The sequence below is a fragment of the Macaca mulatta genome, chromosome 19 (assembly GCF_049350105.2).
Source record: "Macaca mulatta isolate MMU2019108-1 chromosome 19, T2T-MMU8v2.0, whole genome shotgun sequence".
In the NCBI taxonomy this organism is placed as follows: domain Eukaryota; kingdom Metazoa; phylum Chordata; class Mammalia; order Primates; family Cercopithecidae; genus Macaca; species Macaca mulatta.
This window is the reverse complement of record NC_133424.1, coordinates 45630036-45649651: the sequence shown is the minus strand read 5'-3', so window position 1 is coordinate 45649651 and position 19616 is coordinate 45630036. Positions and strand designations below refer to the sequence as shown.

General features: G+C 45.0%; 1 protein-coding gene and 1 pseudogene across 6 annotated transcripts in view; one reads left to right on the top strand and one right to left on the bottom strand.

Annotated features, from left to right (window-relative positions):
* GARRE1 (granule associated Rac and RHOG effector 1) overlaps positions 1-19616 on the bottom strand; it is a 99054-nt gene that overhangs the window by 37912 nt on the left and 41526 nt on the right. For 4 of the 6 annotated variants that reach the window (XM_077976244.1, NM_001193886.2, XM_015123517.3 and 1 more), the window contains 1 exon segment: positions 14572-15860. In XM_077976244.1, the coding sequence (XP_077832370.1) occupies positions 14572-15066 (495 nt within the window). In that variant the 5' untranslated portion in view covers positions 15067-15860. 6 annotated transcript variants of the gene reach the window in all.
* On the top strand, positions 18603-19442 carry LOC705335 (large ribosomal subunit protein eL29 pseudogene; annotated as a pseudogene).

The following is a 19616-nucleotide window of genomic DNA, read 5'->3' as shown; positions in this document are numbered from 1 at the left end:
TAATAATCTTTTTGTGGAAGATATTTTATATTTCTTTGGCTTATGCAGATTACTTACTCACAACTTACTTTACTGAGTTTGCAATTCACCCAACTGAGCAGGAGTGGACCTGAGAGAGCCAGCCCTCAGCCCACTGCCTCGTGGAAGTAGTGAAGGTCAGGGAACTATGGCCATTGCTTTTTACAAGGAACCAAAATCCAGCACAGTGCCCATGCACTGTCCTGACCCTTGAGCAGCACACAGTAAGACTCAACCTTCCTCTCCCCTCAGATGAACACGTGGACTCTCTGCCTTGTGGCATGCACGTGGACCTCTTACCCTGCCTTACCTCACGCACATGCGCAGATTCCTTGGGCGCAGTGCGCAGGTGGACCTCTCGCCTCGCCTCAGCATCTACCCTTTGCCACATGTCCTCTCAGTTCCCACGAGTCAGAGCTGTTTCCTAGAGAAGCAGGGGCAAGCCAGTTCCCAGCATGACACTTACTCTCTCTGAATCCCTCCTCACCCCGTGGAAATCACCAGGACCAACTAAAGCAAACAAAAAACCGCACACAAATCTCACACCAAAGCATCCGCCCTCCAGAGTGAACAACTGGCATTACAGGCTGAAGTCCCCCAAACTCCTGGGCTTCCACTCACACCTCCTCAGAGCACTTCCCCCAGTGCTCTGTGCTAGACTGGGCAGGGTGAGGGACACAGAGGCAGCGCACCCAGGCCAGTTAGACAGGTGCCAGGAGTAGAATAAGCAGCAGCTATTCAGTCCTATAGAGCACACAGACAGCTTTAGTGGAGCAAGCAGCCTGGACGTGACCAACGCTGGAGAGTCACATGGGCTAGAGCATTCAATCCCAGGAACCACCCTATGAGGTCATCCTCCCTTCACAGACAACAAGATCAAGATATAGAAAGGCTATGAAATATTGTCAAGGTGATACAAACTAGATGTGGTGGACCAGTCACCTGACTCAAATGTCCATGCCCTTCACTTGTGTGCCCCACTGCCTTCAGCAGACTCTAAACTGGGATCGACTGGCACGTGACAGAAACTCCACCTTAAATGGTGTAGGCTGAAGGTATCCTCAATCTCCTCATCCACTGCAGACACAGGGAGGAGGAGTGAGCTGGCTCCCCAGGGACACAAACTCTTCCTCCCTCTCCTTCCTCAGCACCTTGGCAGCTATGGGAAGCTGGAGGAGCAGGAGAAAGGGAAGACGCCATGCTCCATTAGCTCTAGGTTCACACGCTCACAGCTCTGACGGACACAACTGAGTCATTCATTCTCTCAATAAATATATAACATGGGGATGCCTAATACGCACGAAGCACAAGGAGCTGGGAACACTACCGGAAAGAGAATGAGCAAGTCCCTGCTCTCACCAGGGTGACATTCTAATGGGGGAGTCAACAGGCAATGAACAGATATGCAAGGTCGGGTGCTGCTGGGAAAGGAACACAGGCGGGTGGGAAGGAAAAGGCTCTCCGAGGAAATGACCAAGGGCAAAGAGAGAGCTACCCTATCACCTCCTAAGGGGCAAAGTTCTGAGGAATGGCTAAAGGCCTGAAGGAGGGCCCCCAGATCAAGAACAGGATGCTCTCTGACAAGGCCATCACCCCTGGGGAGAATGAGGTAGAGGAAGCCCTCCTGCTATGGGGTGGCAGTAAGAAAGGCAGAACGCTGCCGTAGGAAGGAGTGGGGTAAGAGACTCGGGTCAGTTTTAAAAGGCATTGTCTGTGTTGTCTCCACCACTTAGGACCTGTTTGACCTTGGATGAGTCATTTAACCTAAGCTTCTTTCCTATAAATAAGGAATGAGGACAACAGCTCAGCCACTGTGCACCTCCCTCTCCTACCCAGGATGCCTGGAGACCAACTCAGTCATACAAATTATGATTGTAACAAAATATCTATGCTGTAAATAACTTATTCAAAGCCAATCAAACCAATGTTAATGTTGGACCTTGGAAACAGCCGTTTCATCAGATAGCTGCTCTAAAAATTTACCCAGAGTAGCAGATACATAACCACCACCTTCTCTTAAGAGACTACAGAGCTCAATCTCTTGCCTGCCTTTGCCCACCTTTCCTCTATGAGGATCTCATGTCTTAGCTGAGCTCCCCGCCTGAAACAGACCCCACTCTCCTTGACCCAGGGATGAGCCAGTCCTTGGGTGTCTTCCTGACATAAATTTGGGAGTGTGTGACCCCAGGGCTGTGGAAAGCTATTTTCTCCTTCACATGGAGAAAGTTTCCTGGACTGTGTGGTTCAAATTGCAGAACAGGTATGGGAAGCTGGGGATGAGCAGAGTGGCCAAAGGCAGGCATTTAAGTTTAAAATGCCAGTGAAGCTCTATCAACAGCTACCATTTTTTGAGTGTTTAAATACCAAGCACTTTACGTTTGGTGAACCATCCCTGTGGGGTGTGAGCAATTCACCCATTTTACAGATGACAACACTGAGGTTTACTGAGATAAAGAAACTTGCTCAATGTCAAGCAGGTAATAAGTGGGGATCTGACACCAGGTCTGTTTGACTCCAAAAGTTGTGTTGCCAACCACCAGACTACACTTTCTTCCTTTGACAAGACCTAGAATGTAGCCACAATAGTGGATAAATACTAATCAGAGGAGGAGCTATAGATTACAGACGGCTATCGGGGTCTACTGAATGAGAGCCTGTTTTCTAGCAACCTTGATGTTGGAGGAGAAGCGTGCATGTTTACCTTCCTATTCCTTTGCACACATACCACATCTGCTGCTAAGGATGTTGTGTTCATGTACGTGACCAGAATACCTTTTCTTTTTGATGATATTTATATTTTATTCAGATTGTAAAACAGTTTTTAATTTAAGGCCTTCCTATTTGGAGCCCCAAAAGACTACCCTTTCTTTTTTTTTTTTTTAGACGGAGTCTTGCTCTGTGGCCCAGGCTGGAGTACAGTGGCACAATCTCGGCTCACTGCAAGCTCCGCCTCCCAGGTTCCTGCCATTCTCCTGCCTCAGTCTCCAGAGTAGCTGGGACTATATGCGCCCGCCACCACGCCCGGCTAATTTTTTGTATTTTTAGTACAGACGGGGTTTCACTGTGTTAGCCAGGATGGTCTCGATCTCCTGACCTCGTGATTCGCCCGCCTCGGTCTCCCAAAGTGCTGGGATTACAGGCATGAGCCACCGTGCCTGGCCAAGATCACTCTTTCTATACCACTGCAGTTGTTGAAGATCAACCTACATGTCAACTCTGCTTTCCTGGAATATTTCAAAGTTTAGTTGCAGCTATTCCTCTTCTAGACTCAGGTCTGACTCAGCCTGTAATACCTGCATGTGGTTGGAATTATGGAGTGCCCAAGTCCACCCCATTTCCCAAAACATGGTGTGATTTTCACATCAATACAAATAATTTCTCACTAAGTTCACTGTTCTGCTCAACTCCATGAACTCGAGTTCATCTTTTTTATATCCCTTTAGAGTGAGGAACAAGTAAAACTCTCATACATCCATTTATTTCTGATTACTTTAAAAACCCAGTGTAAGTAGGTCCAAGATGGGTGCTTGCATTAGAAATTCCAAAGCATTCAATCATTTCTTTCTCTTCAATACTCATTTATACCTTAAATGTTACATTAGGTTCCTAGTGTCCTCAACCTTGTTCTTAATGAGGTCTCTTTTGTTCTGATGATCACTGGATTCATTACATAATGAGCTACACACTAGAATGTGACACAAAGACCCAGAGATAAAGAGAATGCAGTACACCATGCCTGGACTATAGAAAGTAATTATGAAGATTATGCTACAGTAGAAAAATGTAAGAAACAGGCTTACTGAAACTAATAAGTAAAAAACTAACTAAAGGCCGGGTGCGGTGGCTCAAGCCTGTAATCCCAGCACTTTGGGAGGCCGAGGCGGGTGGATCACGAGGTCAGGAGATCGAGACCATCCTGGCTAACATGGTGAAACCCCGTCTCTACTAAAAATACAAAAAAAAAACTAGCCGGGCGTGGTGGCGGGCGCCTGTAGTCTCAGCTACTTGGGAGGCTGAGGCGGGAGAATGGCGTGAACCCGGGAGGCGGAGCTTGCAGTGAGCCGAGATCACGCCACTGCACTCCAGCCTGGGAGACACAGCGAGACTCCGTCTCAAAAAAAAAAAAAAAAAAAAAAAAAACTAACTAAAGAACAACCCAGTCTCCTTGCAGTCAGCAATAACCTAGAGCATAGAAAAGCTGCCATGCTATGTTTAGAACAAATGAGGGAGAGAAAGAAAGCTCATGCCCAAGGGTGTGGGAACCAACACCAAATGCTAATAATTCACACAAGAGTACATTCTGCCCCCGGACACGCTGCTTCACTGCTGGTGATAATAACAGCATGGGCAGTTTCTGAGTTCATATTTCATGGGCAATGCACTGTGGTGCACAAAACCTTTTGTATCAGTAATACTCATCATCAATAAGTCGGGGGGGAAAGATTAGCTATACAAACATACAAATAGTTCTAAATATTCCTAAATAGGTATAACCATTGATTGTATGATTCCTAACAGCCCATATTTGTACCTATAGATTTTTTTTTTTTTTGCAAAAAGTAGATTGTGTGTTGTTTTATAGTTTGCTTTCCAAAATAAAATATATTAAAAATTTGTTACCATATCAATATACATAGGAAGTTTTATATTTCAGCTACACTGCTATAAATCTTAACACACCTAATAATAATAATTACCAAATATCATCCAGGGAAAAAATGAAATGCCACTCAAGATAACTAAGTCCATGTTAATTACTATTGAGTAATTTTTCCCATTCAAAATGCAAGTTTTTGCCAGGCACAGTGGCTCATGCCTGTAATCCCAGCACTTTGGGAGGCTGAGGCAGGCGGATCATTTGAGGTCAAGAGTTCAAGACCAGCCTGGTCAACATGGTGAAACCCTGTCTCTACAAAAAATACAAAAATTAGCCGGGCATGGTGGTGCACGCCTGTGATTCCAGCTCCTCGGGAGGCTGAGGCAGGAGAATCGCTTGAACCTGGGAGGCAGAGGTTGCAGTGAGCCAAGATCACAACGCTGCACTCCAGACTGGAAGAAAGAGCGAGACTCCATTTCAAAAAATAAATAAAAACAAAATGCAAGTTTTCTCCATAATACACTGTGGGTTTATATAGGGCAGAGATAAAAATATATTTAAGTTATCCTGATATATGGCCTCAGGAGCCCATCAGAGGTCAGAAAATTCTTTTTGTTCACAAGTGTACTTTTTGTTAAAATTTGTCACTTCCATCAAGAATACTAAAATACCTCAATTGATAAACCGATTACAAAGGCAAACAGGAAACTGGCAAATAGAAATCAGTCTCCAATCAGTCTCCATATGCCAGTCTCCTTATCATGACATATCACTTGGGTGAGGCCACTCTGTCACACTGGATGCCTTGCATGTTACCGCACTGAGACAGAGATCCCAATATCCACATCTGACAGGGACACTCCCAGCCGGCTGTATGTGCACAGTGTTCCAAGTGGTATAACTATGGCAAATCTTGGAATGGGGTGGAGAGGAGGCCTCACCTCCCTTCAGCAGCAGCACCCTTGCTTCATTTCCTTCCTAGCTCTCCAGCTGTTCCAGTTTCAGACTCCTGCGCGGCTTCCTATTCATCTTCTGACTGTGAATGTGGGAGTGCCCCAGGGTTTACTATTCTCCAACTACGCTCTTCCTTGATGACCTCCTTTAGTTCTCTAGCTTTACATTCATCTACTGACTGAGGGTCTCCAAGTTCTGGACCTCAACCCTCAACTCCAGATTTGTGTATGCAACTATCCTCTAGAAATCACCCATGGGATATCTAACAGGCATCACAGACCTATTATCTGAACTTACTCTTCCTCACTACTCCCCATCTCAGTAAATAGTACTACCAGAGAGTGACTACCAGAGGCTGGTAGCCAGAGAGTGACTACCAGAGCACTACCAGGGAGTGACTACCAGAGTGATTTACCAGAGTAAATAGTACTACCAGAGAGTACTACATAGCACTACCAGAGGGTGCTCATGTCATAAATCATGCAAAATACAACTGCTGAAATATTTATCAGCCTTTATTTATTTATTATTTTAATTTTTATTTTTCTGAGATGGAGTTTCACTTTTGTCACCCAGGCTGGAGTGCAACGGTGCGATCTTGGGTCACCGCTACCTCCGCCTCCCAGGTTCAAGCGATTCTCCTGCCTCAGCCTCCCGAGTAACTGGGACTACTGGCATTCATCCCCATGCCCAGCTATTTTTTGTATTTTTAGTAGAGATGGGGTTTCACCATGTTGGCCAGGCTGGTCTCAAACTCCTGACCTCAGGTGATTCACCCGCCTCAGCCTCCCAAAGTGCTGGGATTACAGGCATGAGCCACTGCACCTGGCCGCAGCCTTTAAAAAGAAGGAAATTCTGATGCTAGCCTTAAAAAGAAATTTAAAGCTCACGAATGAGCCTTAAAGACATTATGCTAAGTGAAACACACTTGTCACAAAAGGACAAATATTCTATGGGTCCATTTATACGAGGTTCCTAGTCAAATTTATAGAGACACAAAGAAAGGTTGTTGCCAGGAGCTGGGAGGAGAGGGGAACCAGGAGTTATTGTTGAACAGGTACAGAGTTTCAGTTTAGGAAGATAAGAAAGTTCTAGAGATGGATGGTGGTGATGCTTGCACAACAATGTGAGTGTACTTAACACTACTGTACACTTAACAATGGTTAAAATGGCAAAATTTATGTTACATATATTTTACCGCAGTAAAAATACATATAACTACTTCTAGTCACCTCTGCTACCCTTCTATTCCAAACTACTATCATCCCTCACTTAGACTGCTCTAATAGCCCCTTAACTAGTCTTCCTGCTTCCATTTAATTAGAATCAGGTTTATCTACATATAACAAAACAAAAACAGAAACAGGCCAGGCATGGTGACTCACACCTGTAATCCCAGCACTTCAGGAGACCCAGACAGGAGGATCGCTTAAGCCCAGGAGTTTGAGACCAGCCTGGGCAACACTGTGAGGCTCCATCTCTACAGTAAAAAAAAAAAAAAAATTAATTAAAATCAAACCCAACACCAATATAGTGGCTTAAATAAGAACAATGTTGCCGAGTGCAGTGGCTCATGCCTGTAATCCCAGCACTTTGGGAGGCCAGGGTAGGTGGATCACCTGAGGTCAGGAGTTCGAGACCAGCCTGACCAACATGGTAAAACCCCGTCTCTACTAAGAATGCAAAAATTAGCCGGGCGTGGTGGCACACGCCTGTAATCCCAGCTGCTTGGGAGGCTGAGGCAGGAGAATCGCCTGAACCCAGGAGGCAGAGGTTGCAGTGAGCCGAGATCACACCATTGTACTCCATTGTACTCAAGAGTGAAACTCCATCTCAGACGGGGGGAAAAAAAACAATGATGTTTATATTTTTCTAAGATAAAACAAATCCAGAGCAGAGGGACCAGGGCTGGAATAGAGATGCCAGGGCATCACAAGGAGCCTGCTTCCCAGCTTTCTGCTCAGCACACTCATGCGAGGCTCCCATTTCTAGGTGACTTCACGGTTGGAAATGGCTAAATGGCCCTCGGCCATTCTGTACGCACTGGAGATGGTAGAAAATTGGGGGAGAAAGGATCACCCATTTCCCCTTAAGAAGACGTCCCAGTAATCTCATGCAGTACTTCTAGTTACACCGTCAAGAACCAGATCGTATTCAAGTGACCACGCCCAGCTTTAAGGAACTAAGAGTAGTCCTTATTCCAGGCACAGTATGGAAAACAAAATGAGAGTTTGTTACTAAGAAAAAAGGGCAGCTTGGGCAATGTAATGGAATCCTGACTCTACAAAAAAAAAATACAGTTTAGCTGGGTGTGGTGAAGTGCACCTGTAGACCCAGATAGTTGGGAAGCTGAGACAGGAGAATCACTTGAGCCCAGGAGTTCAGGCTGCAGTGAACTGTGATTGTGCCACTGCACTCCACCCTGGGCAACAAAGTGAAATCCTGTCTTGGGGGGAAAATAAGGTAAAGAAAGAAAGAAGAAAGGAAAAAAGAAAAAAGAGATTGTATATTGAGAGGCAGTTACCAGTATCTCCTCACTCTCCCCATGGCCTACTGGGCTATCTGCCCTGCCCCCACTCGGATGCGCTCTTGGTTAGGCAGGAGGTTCTGGTACGAGGGCTGGCCCTGGCACAGTGAGCTGGGTGCGGGGAGAGGAGCAGTTGAAAGTTTTGCCGAATCAACAGACTTGAGGCTATTTTCCATCTGCATCACAGCACTCATCACACCTAGTGCCACTGTCTATTTATTTATCTGGCCTACCAGTCCTGGAGCGCTTTTATTGACCCTGTCATCTGTGCAACGCTTGCAGCTAGCTCATGTGTATTTATCGAGGCGGGTGGGTGGCTCAGCTGGAAGAAGAGGAAGGCAGGGCAGGTGGCTGGGCCTACTCAGGAGCGGTCCTAGTGAGAGCAAGGGTGCTCAGGGGTGCCTCCACATCAGGCTGTTTCTGATTTCCTGGCTCTGGACATTTCGCCATTAGCAGAGGGGCAAGGCAGCCTGTTCTCACAGTGGGATGGCCTCTGCCAACAAGCCCCTCTGCACTAGACTGCACTGGCCCGAGGCAGCGGGGAGGCAGCAGACACATAGGACACATAACCCCTTCGCTGGCTGGCCTCAGAAGGACTACAGGCAAATGCTGTTTTATGGGTGCTCAGGTTCCTGGTTTGTAAAGAGGAGGGAGGCTGCCAGAACAGGCCATATCCAATCCTGTGAGGTCTCCCAAGCTGACCAGAACCAAAAAAATTAATTCAGGAGAGCCAGTTCTATCTGAAATTATATTCCATGAACTCTCCTATTTGTTTCCTTCTAATCTACCCACCAAACCTAATTTTTCCAGCAAATTCACTCAAGCCTTTTCAGCAACTCAAAATTTTAAATCCTACTCTCTGAAAAGACAGCAACATTGTCATTCAATCACTAGTCCCCCAAATTAGCAACATTTCATTCTTTCCTTGACTCCTACCCTGCTGCTGGCCTCCCACTTTCAGAGAGGGTCTTTTCTCTGTTCCCATTTTCTCCTTTGATTCACTTTTATTCTCTTCATTTTTTTGAAGAACACATGCTTTTCTCTTCATCCCTATACCTTGGGTTTTCTAACTACTCAATAATGCTCCCTTTCTGTTAGAAGACCACTTCACATGTGAAAACTCCTCCATGAAATGGAGTTATTTATTGGGTACTCTGATACATTACACTTTTAATACATTCCTGAATTTCTCTCTCACTTTTTGCAAACTTGGAAAAGGTCCAAACAGACACAAAAGCATGTACCCATCAAAACGCTTCAATCCTATGGCCAGGCACAGTGGCTCATGCCTATAATCCCAGTATTGTGGGAGGCTGAGGTGAGAGGATCACTTGAGCCCAGGAGTTTGAGATCAGCCTGGGCAACACAGCAAGATCCTGTCTCTACAAAAAAATTAAAAGTTTCGGCCAGGCGCAGTGGCTCAAGCCTGTAATCCCAGCACTTTGGGAGGCCGAGACGGGCGGATCACGAGGTCTTGAGATTGAGACCATCCTGGCTAACATGGTGAAACCCCGTCTCTACTAAAAAAAAAATACAAAATACTAGCCGGGCGAGGTGGTGGGCGCCTGTAGTCCCAGCTACTCGGGAGGCTGAGGCAGGAGAATGGCATGAACCCGGGAGGCGGAGCTTGCAGTGAGCTGAGATCGGGCCACTGACCTCCAGCCTGGGCGACAGAGCGAGACTTCGTCTCAAAAAAAAAAAAAAAAAATTAAAAGTTTCAATTCCATTAACATTTTGCCATGTTTTTTCCATCTATCCTTCCCCATCATTTTTTTTTTTGAAGCAAATCCCAGTCAACCAAGACTCAGTATGTGTTCAAGCTTCCCAAATTCTCTTTTAAACATTATCTTTTTTACATTTGGTTTGAATCTCAACCCCAAAAGGTAATTTTATTTGGTTGTTATATTGTTTAACTCTCTTTTAATCCAGAACAGTACATTCTGTGTAATTTTTTTTTAATGCTACTGACTTGTTAAACAAATCAGGTCAACTTATTACAGGATATACCACATTCTGAATTTGTCTGGTTGCTTTCTCGTGGTATTGCATAACTTGCGTCACTGCACCCCACATTTCCTGTAGACTGGATTCATTTTAGAAGCTAGATTAGATTATTTCAGGTTTTTTTTTTTTTTAAGAGGGAGAAGTAGAATAATATTATTAATATTAGAGATGTTGTGTGGTTCTTACTGCAGCACATCAGGAGACATAATTACCTGCCTCCATTTCCATGACACTAAGGCTGATCAATGGGATTTGGGTGGGGAAGGCCTGATTCTCCCAAATGCGGTTCCTCAGCAACCTTCCAACAAATGGTTTCATCCTCCACTGTTGGCCACTGGTTGAGTCACTGAATTGATCATGGTCTGCAAAGTGGAGATTTTTCTCTCATCCATTAGGGCTATTTGGTTACCATGAAAAACAGTTTCTACCGGAAAAGCAGGAAATTTGCTTACTTCCTTACTTTTCTCCTTTTAATGGGCAATTATCAGAATAATGAGTTGGTTGCACATGCCTGTCTCAATTAAAGTCAAAGGGTCCAGTCCCTCCACAGTGACAGATGCCCACTGGTCCTGGTGGCTTCCACCCACGTAGAATGGGCTAGGCAGATGGTAAATCATGTTTGTTGACCACAATGCAAATTTACAGAATCACCCAAATTCCAGCTGCTTAATTAAGTACAGCTTCCTCTACAGGCTAAAGTCTGAAGACAATTTAGGTAATGGCAGATTCACCTCAGCAAAAAAGCTAGCCAAAAAAGACTGACCTGAAATTAGCAAGTTTCAAAATTGGATTCATACAAGCTTTTTATGAGGTGACCTTCAGTTTCTGATTAGCAGCAGCAATATGAACTTTCATCTGGCACATACCATTAGGAAATATTTACTCCATAATCTGTTACGGAAGATCTACCAGTCAAAACAAGTAACACTGACTTTTACCTTTAGGGCAAAAAAAAAAAAAAAGAAGGAACAGGATGCACATTTAATTCCATTAAGGTTAATGCAAATCATATTTCTGAAACCAGTTTCTAATATTTTCCATTATTGTTACTCTACAATATTTTTGGCATATATCTATCCAAAATAAATGTTAATATACCTGAATTAAGGTCCTTAATTAAGAGTCAGTCAGCACTCACAGATAAATTATTTCAAACATATTGATGGGTAATCACATATATACAAAAGAAATTTGTCGTCGTGTCAAACTGAAAGCCAAGATGCAACTGTGTAATTTGAGAGCCAGGCACAGTGACACGTACTTGTAGTCTCAGTTACGCAGTCTCAGCTATGCGAGAAGCTGAGGTTGGAGGACTGCTTGAGCCCAGGAGTTCAAGGCTAGCCTGAGCAATATAGCATATATATGTGTGTGTATGTGTGTGTGTGTATAAATGTCTGTCTGCTTAGTCACAAGATGGTAAACACTTGAAAAATCAATAAATGCTGGAATTTATAAAATATAGTCTCCTTAGAGACATACAACTCCTGGGAGCCCCATGGTTGCCCTGGGTTCCTGGACTGCCTACACAGAGGACCAACACCTCTCAACAGTGAGGACCCTATGTAAAACCAGAGCCCTGGAGCTACCCAGTATGAAGAAGTCAAGGGGAGAAGTGGCATCACTGCTCACTACATAAGAATGGCAGAGCCCAGCCTGCTGTCCTCCCTTCTCCTGCCCTTCAGAAGTGTACCTCACCCTGCCTCCTACCTGGCTACTCAGATCAGACACCAGAGTGGCCCCTTTTACCCTTCTGACCTCACCCCTACTTCTCTCCCTTCCGTTCACTCTGTTTCAGCCACAGTAGGTTCCGTGCTGCTCTTCCAACACTCCAGGCTGGCTCCTCCCTGGCTCCTGCCTCTGGGACTCTGTGCTAGGCGCTCCCTCTGCCTGGAATCCTCTTTTCTTGGCCAACAGGCTTGCTCTCTCATCCCTTTTGGGCCTTTACTCAAATGTCACCTTCTCAGTGGTACCTTTTCTAACTACCTTCTCTAAGATCGAAATTCCCTTCTAGCTACATGAAGGGAGAGATTTCTGTCACGTTCACTGCTGCAATCAATATGCTGGAGTAGCACCAGGCAGAAATGAGGCATATAATAAATATCTGTGGAGTGAATGCACAAATCACAAGTCACTTTGATTCTTTTATTTACGTACACTTCCACTGAACAAATAATTTTTTTTAAGTGACAGATGTCACCTTCCAAACCCAGGTCTTCTGACTCTGTGCCCTGTAACTGACTTCCTAGGCTGATGTACCAAACAGTGTCGCAGGCACTAGTCAGCTAGTGAAACCCCAGAGTCACAACTCGCTTCTCTAACAGGGAGACTGTGAGGGTGAACCACTTGGGCTAAGGGACAAAGTCACTGGTGAGTACAGACTGGACAGGACTTACATATGCCCGGCTGGTTCCAAGGCATGGTGGCAGAGCACACAGTCAGCCACCACCATTCCTGGACACAGGCATCAGTATCTGTCAATCAATAACCACAGCCCAAACCTGGCTGTAAGTCAAAATCACCTGGGAACACTGTACACATGCACTGGCCACATGGCAAGGGGACAGGATCGTCCTTTGTCCTAGCTCTTAAATGGTCAAATATTTGAATACTCTCAATCCAGAGCTTTTCTCACCCACAGTCCCGGACTGAGCTCCTGAGTAGAGGCCTTGCCTAGCAATGTTAGGCCACAGACCTCTTTCCCCAGGGATGAATGTCAAAGCAACTCTCAGGACCTCGCTTATAAAAATCCTTAAAAAACAGAAAGGAAAAAATCCAAATGCCTACCCATTTCATCTGAGTTGCTGAACATTCTGAGAGAGACCCTTATTGGCCTATGGCTAAATCCCCTGGCAGTACATAAATTCCAGAAACAACAAATACTGCTCTGGGGAAAAAGTGAAACGTGAAGTCTGCGGGCCTATGCTTGGCAATTACATTTAGAAATTCATTTGTAAGTCAGCTGTTTGAAACTCAGAATAGATGCATAAACTGGAAAACCCACCAACTACTTAGTTTCCAGACTTGTCTGGGAAAGCCTGTTCAGCCCATTATGTATAAAAAAGCATGGTAGTATTCCAGCTATCTAATCAGCATTTCAATGCAGAAAGCCAAGTCAAAATTCCAAACTACAACAATAAGTATTTCCCGTTCTCAGCTACAAGGGTCAATGCCAGTCCCAGGAAAGCAGAAGAAACAAAGCAGGTACTGCTGTGCCCCAGCGGCTTACCAAGCCCCTGCTGCTCACAGCTGGTTATCTTCTCTAATTGTCCTGCCCTGGGCAACAGGCGAACTTGCCCTCCAGGGTTGGGAAGCAAAGGGCCCTGCAGGTCAAGCTCTGTTTCCTCCAATACCTGCAAGCATGGCCTGAAGAAGAGCTCAGTAACGCTCAGGTTAAAATAAAAGCCTTTGGCCTTATATCTCCAACCACTTTTGCCTGAAGTCCTGAATAAAGCTAAGAGCACTATGTCATCATGGGGTGATAGCTGTGTCAGAGTCTAAGATTGTTCAATACTTTCTAGGAGAGGACAAAGTGTTCCTAACTGCTCTCCTGCCATATCTCTATCAAGCAGTGATCAGGCAAAATGGTGGCTGAACAATGTGGTTCTTTATGTCAAACTTAAAGCTGCACACATCTGTAAACATCCATGCATGTACAGACATGTAGTCTGGAATGGTATACAACAACCAGTTACCAATGGTCACTTCTGGGGAAAGGAATGAGATGCTAAAGGAAGGTAGAAGTTTCACTGCTTACATTTCTTTTGAGAAGTAAAGGCATGCTTTTTACATGTCAAATTTTTAAACAAAATTATGACAAGCCGGCCGGGTGCAATGGCTCACGCCTGTAATTCCAGCACTTTCGGAGGCCGAGGCAGGCGGATCACGAGGTCAGGAGATCGAGACCATCCTGGCTAACACGGTAAAACCCCATCTCTACTAAAAATGTGAGAGATTGGCTGGGCGTGGTGGCGGGCGCCTGTAGTCCCAGCTACTCAGGAGGCTGAAGCAGGAGAATAGCGTGAACCCGGGAGGTGGAGCTTGCAGTGAGCTGAGATCGCACCACTGCACCCCAGCCTGGGCGACAGAGCGAGACTCCGTCTCAAAAAAAAAAAAAAAAAAAAAAAAAAAAAACTATCAAACAGGTGCACACCACCACACCCAGCTAATTAATTTTTTCATTTTTTGTAGAGACAAGGTCTTACTATGATGCCTCAAACTCCTGAGCTCAAGCGATCCTCCCGCCTTGGCTGTAACTGTGGGGTTACAGCCGCCACACCTACCCTTAACCTACTTAATTTGATATGAAAGCAATTCAGAACCTGGCATGCATAAATTTCTTACAAAGACAGAGTACCAACAGAAACAGGACAAAGGCTACTATTACAGGGATTTGGAAAAAACTTAAGAGAATATTCTCACTTACCTTTGTAGTATATTTTTCTACACAAGTATGACACAAAAGATACTCTACCTCAATGTCCTGGAGACTGAATTCCTTTTGATCCGTAAAATTTGCGGCCCCAGCACTAAGTTCCATTAGCATCTTGGCGATCTCAGGCTTTATGGCCGAGGTCAGCCGACTGGCTGCTTCCATGACATGCTCTTGCACATCTTTGAGCTGCGTGGCTGCCTTTGAGTAGTGAGAGTTCCTGAACACAGTGCTGAAGAGATCTGTGAGAAAAGTACTGGCGCGGCAGAAGACGTTCAGGGCATCCAGATACTTGGAGATGCCCTGCTGGATATCGGCGATGGGAGTGGAGTGGGGCATGGCATGGTGGCAGCTGCCTGCAGCAGTCAGACTGCCCAGGGGGGCAGTGGTGGCTGTGGATGCCAGGGGAGCACTCAGCGCTCGGCCCAGCTCGGGCATCGGGTACTGCTGGTGCTGCTGCACCTTCTGCTTGGACCCGCCAAGCAGGAAGCGCCGCTTGTAGTCCATTTTACTGTCCTGGGCACTGCAGCAATACATGCGGGAGAGGGAATTGTCCTAGCGACCGTAAGCGGGTCAGGGTTCTGATTCTTCTTTCTCAAAACTGTAGCTAGGTATAAAAATAGCGGAGTTCTGGAAATCGAAGTTTTAAAAAAGGCATTTCCATGAGGCAGGTGACCATGTGATCCAACGTAGAGGTGAGAGAGACAACAGGTTTATATAATTAATATTTTCAGTGTAGGCAAGATCTCTGACAAAAAATAAAAGATGTCCAAAATGCTGGATAAGAACTGTTTAGCATTCCACTCTCTTACTAAAAGGATATGCTTGCTGAGAAAAATGTTTACTTCTTTGCAAGAATAGTTTGATACTTGTATTTACAATGGCAGAAAAATAACTTAACTTTTAAAAATGTAATATAATGTAGCACACCATGTCTTCAATATACCCAAAAAAGTTAGAACCCAAAAACCCAGAAGCTGATCAACAGCAATTTAAAAAGCAGTACAGAATTACTTCACACAAAGTCCTTAAGAAGATCAAACTTCTGCAGAATTTTGACAGAGCCTGCCCGTCAAATCTGTTTACCTGTGAAGCTGCTTCTATGCAATGCTAAAATTCTCCGAATTTCCTCTAATGTTTTCTGAAAACAAGTTTTTCTTTTTTTTTTAAATGGCATTTGTTATAAGTCTCCTCCTCCATTCCTTTTGTTTGCTGAGGTAGCGGTTTCCTTGTAACATTAACAAGAGATGCTTCCAGACTGGGCTGGCCCTCAGTTGTAAAGTCTGAAGCAAGAATGCACAGATGTATTTGTAAGGCTTCTAAGTCCTTTCCTGTCGGGGGGAAAAATAAGATAAAGTGAGGAAGGCTACAGGACAATGAGTAATTCCAGACAATAACTCCTGTGATGCTGTTATCCACACAGGTGGGCGACAAATGAATAAGAAATCATATTATAACCTTACAGGAGCAAGTACAATAGTGAGCACTGAACTATGAAATGACTGTCAGAAAATTCCTCAAGTAGTAATAAAAAAATAATGCAACAAAAAAAGTATGATTCTAGGCTGGCCCCTTCAAAGCTGAGGCTGGCATGTTGAACGGGGGGCCTGGATCATCGTTCAGCATTTTCTCGTTTCCTCCTTGAAGAGCTCACAAGTTGCAGGAGGATTGCCTGAGTACTCAGATTATGGTGAGGGCTGTTGACAAGCACAGCACTCATAAACTTTATGGGGCATCAGCAAAGACAGAGATGGGCAAAGGGCGAGAGAAATCAAGAAGTCTGTTACGAAAAAAATATTATTCTGAAGTAAGCCTTGATTGTAGGATAGGTTTGGACAAGTGCAAAAGGGACAGGTGGGACTCACAAGGGAAAGGACCACCACGGCAAAGGTCCCAAAGCAGGATGGGACAGTCAGATACCAAGCTGAGCTTAAGTGCAGGGTGCAGAAACAGAGCCTGGAGAAGGGAGTGGCTGCCAGGTGGTTTACAGACACGATTCTTCCAATCCTCCCTCCGGTACCAGTTTCCCTTTGGGTGTGCAGAGCGGGAGCCTGGCAAGCTATACCAGTTTCACACCTTGGGTGGCTTCTTAGAACCCCTGACTCTGGGTAGGTTCAAAGAGCAGAATCTGGACATCGCTGATTATAGTTTCTGATACTTACAACAGTGGAATACTGTGATTCTTCTCAAAAAGCTAAAATCAGGAATAATGCTTGCTTGAAACCATCTGCTCTCCCAAACAAAAGTTCAAATACATTTCACTGAAAGTCACATTTACCACATATTTAACTTATTTTATTATTATTATTATTTTTTTAGATGGAGTCTTGCTGTTGCCCAGGCTGGAGTGCAGTGGCGTGGTCTCAGCTCACCGCAACCTCCACCTCCCAGGTTTCAGTGATTCTCCTGCCTCAGCCTCCTGAGTAGCTGGGAGTACAAGCACCCACCATGCCTGGCTAATTTTTGTATTTTTAGTAGAGACAGGGTTTCGCCATGCTGGCCAGGCTGGTCTCGAACTCGTGACCTCAGGTGATCCACCCATCTCAGCCTCCCAAAGTGCTGGGATTATAGGCATGAGCCACTGCGCCTGGCCAACTGTTTTTTTTTGTTGGTTTTTTTTTTTTTCTTGAGACAGGGTCTCACTCTGTTACCCAGGCTAGAGTGCAGTGGCATGACCTTGACCTACTACAGCCTCGAACTCCTAGGCCCAAGCAATCCTCCTGCCTCAGTCGCCAGAGTAGCTGGGACTACAGACATACCACCATGCTTGGTTAATTTTTGTATTTTTTGTAGAGACGAGGTTTCGCCATGTTGCCCAGGCTGGTCTCAAACTCCTGAGCTCAGGTGATCCTCCTGCCCAAAATGCTGAGATTACAGGCATGAGCCACCGTGCTTAACCACATATTCAACTACAACCTAAGTAATGGTGGTATATAGTTTGGTCTACTTATTGATAACCAGGTTTTCTTTCTTTCCATTTTCCTTTTTTGAATATATAATTAAATGTAACTCATACTTCATCACTTACGGCCAATTACCATAATTCCTTTGTATTTCTATGATTGTGTTGGCAACACAGGAATTAGGTACATTACAAAGGCAAGAAATGAGAAGAACACTGTGGATACAAACACATACATATAAAGTCAATAAAACAACCACTATTTATGGCTCTATGTTCAACAAAATTTGAGCTCCTTAAAAAAATCTCATAAACTTTTCAGGAAACAAATATCAAATGGCTACTTGTAAAAAACATGTTCCCAAATGTTTTCTTTTTTCAAATTCATGACAAATAAGGCAATCATATCTATCCCCACCTGAGTGCTCCACAATTTACAGGTTTTGATATACAACAGAAGCACTCTACAGGAATGCTGAAGGGGGGCAGGATGTTCCCGTGGAGACTCTGTAGCCTCTGAAGGAAAACCTTCACCTGAGTTGGCCACAGTGAGAGTCTTAGGCAGCCCTGAGAAGCACTCTATCTTTGTTCAGTGGTGCACCAGCTTCCTAGTTCCTATTCCGCGGGCTGCCTGTGGCTCTAGGAGAGCCTGCCCCCATTCCTTTGACAGATCTAGAAGGCCAAGTGGGACCTATATGCTTACCTAATTAAAAAATCACAAACACTGAACTTTTTCACTTTACATACTTCCAAACTTTCTCTAAATGAAACTTATAATGCTTAAAGTTATACTATTTCACCAAATTCATCCACAGATTCAACACAATCTCTATCAAAAAAAAAAATTTTTTTTTTTTTTGGAGACAGAGTTGTGCTCTGTCGCCCAGTCTGGAGTGCAGTGTCGCTATCTCAGCTCATGGCAACCTCCACCTCCAGGGTTCAAGTGATTCTCCTGCCTCAGTCTCCCAAGTAGCTGGGATTACAGGCGCGCGCCACAACGCCCGGCTAAGTTTTTGTATTTTTAGTAGAGATGAGATTTTGCCATGTTGGCCAGGCTGGTCTCAAACTCCTGGCCTCAAGTGATCCACCCACCTCGGCTTCCCAAAGTGCTGGGATTACAGGCATGAGTCACTGTGCCGGCCTCAAAATTTGAATTACCTTTTCTACAGAAATGGGCAAGCTGACCCCAAAATTCATTTGGAAACCAGGAATGGTAGCGCATGCCTGCTGTTCTAGCTACTTAGAGGTGGCCAAGGTGAGAGCATCACTGGAGCCCAGGAGTCTAAGAGCAGCCTGGGCAACACTGCAAGACTCTGTATCTAAAAATAAAACAAAGCCTTAAAATTCATATAAAAATGTGAGGGTTCCGGTTCTAGGTGCTTCAGGAGCTGGGGCTTAAGGTACAGACACGGCCAAGACCAAGAACCACACCAAACACAACCAGTCCCGAAAATGGCACAGAAATGGTATTAAGAAATCCGATTACAAAGATACGAATCTCTTAAGGAGTGGACCCCAGGTTCTTGAGGAACATGCACTTTGCCAAGAAGCACAACAAAAAGGGCCTAAAGAAGATGCAGGTCAACAATGCCAAGGCCATGTGTGCACGTGCCGAGGCTATCAAGGCCCTCGTAAAGCCCAAGGAGATTAAGCCCAAGATCCCAAAGGGTGTCAGCCACAAGCTCGATCGACTTGTCTACATTGCCCACCCCAAGCTTGGGAAGTGTGCTCGTGCCCGCATTGCCAAGGTACTCAGGCTGTGCCAGCCAAAGGCCAAGCAAGGCCAAGGATCAAACCAAGGCCCAGGCTGCAGCTCCAGCTTCAGTTCCAGCTCAGGCTCCCAAAGGTGCCCAGGCCCCTATAAAGGCTTCAGAGTAGGTATCTCTGTCTACCAATGTGAGAACAGAAGGACTGGTGTGAACCCCTCGGGCTGCCATCTGCATGGGGCTGGGGTCCTCCTGTGCTATCTGTACATATAAACCTGAGGCAAGAAAAAAAAAAAAAAAAAAGTGAGGGATCCAGGATGACCAAAACAAATACTGAAAGAAAAAACGTTGTAAAAGTCATATTTCCTGATTTCAAAATCTACTATAAGGCTATAGCAATCAAAGCAGTGAAATACTGGCATAATGAAAGATGCATAAATCAATGGAGTAGAATTAGAAGTCCAGAAATAAACCCAAAC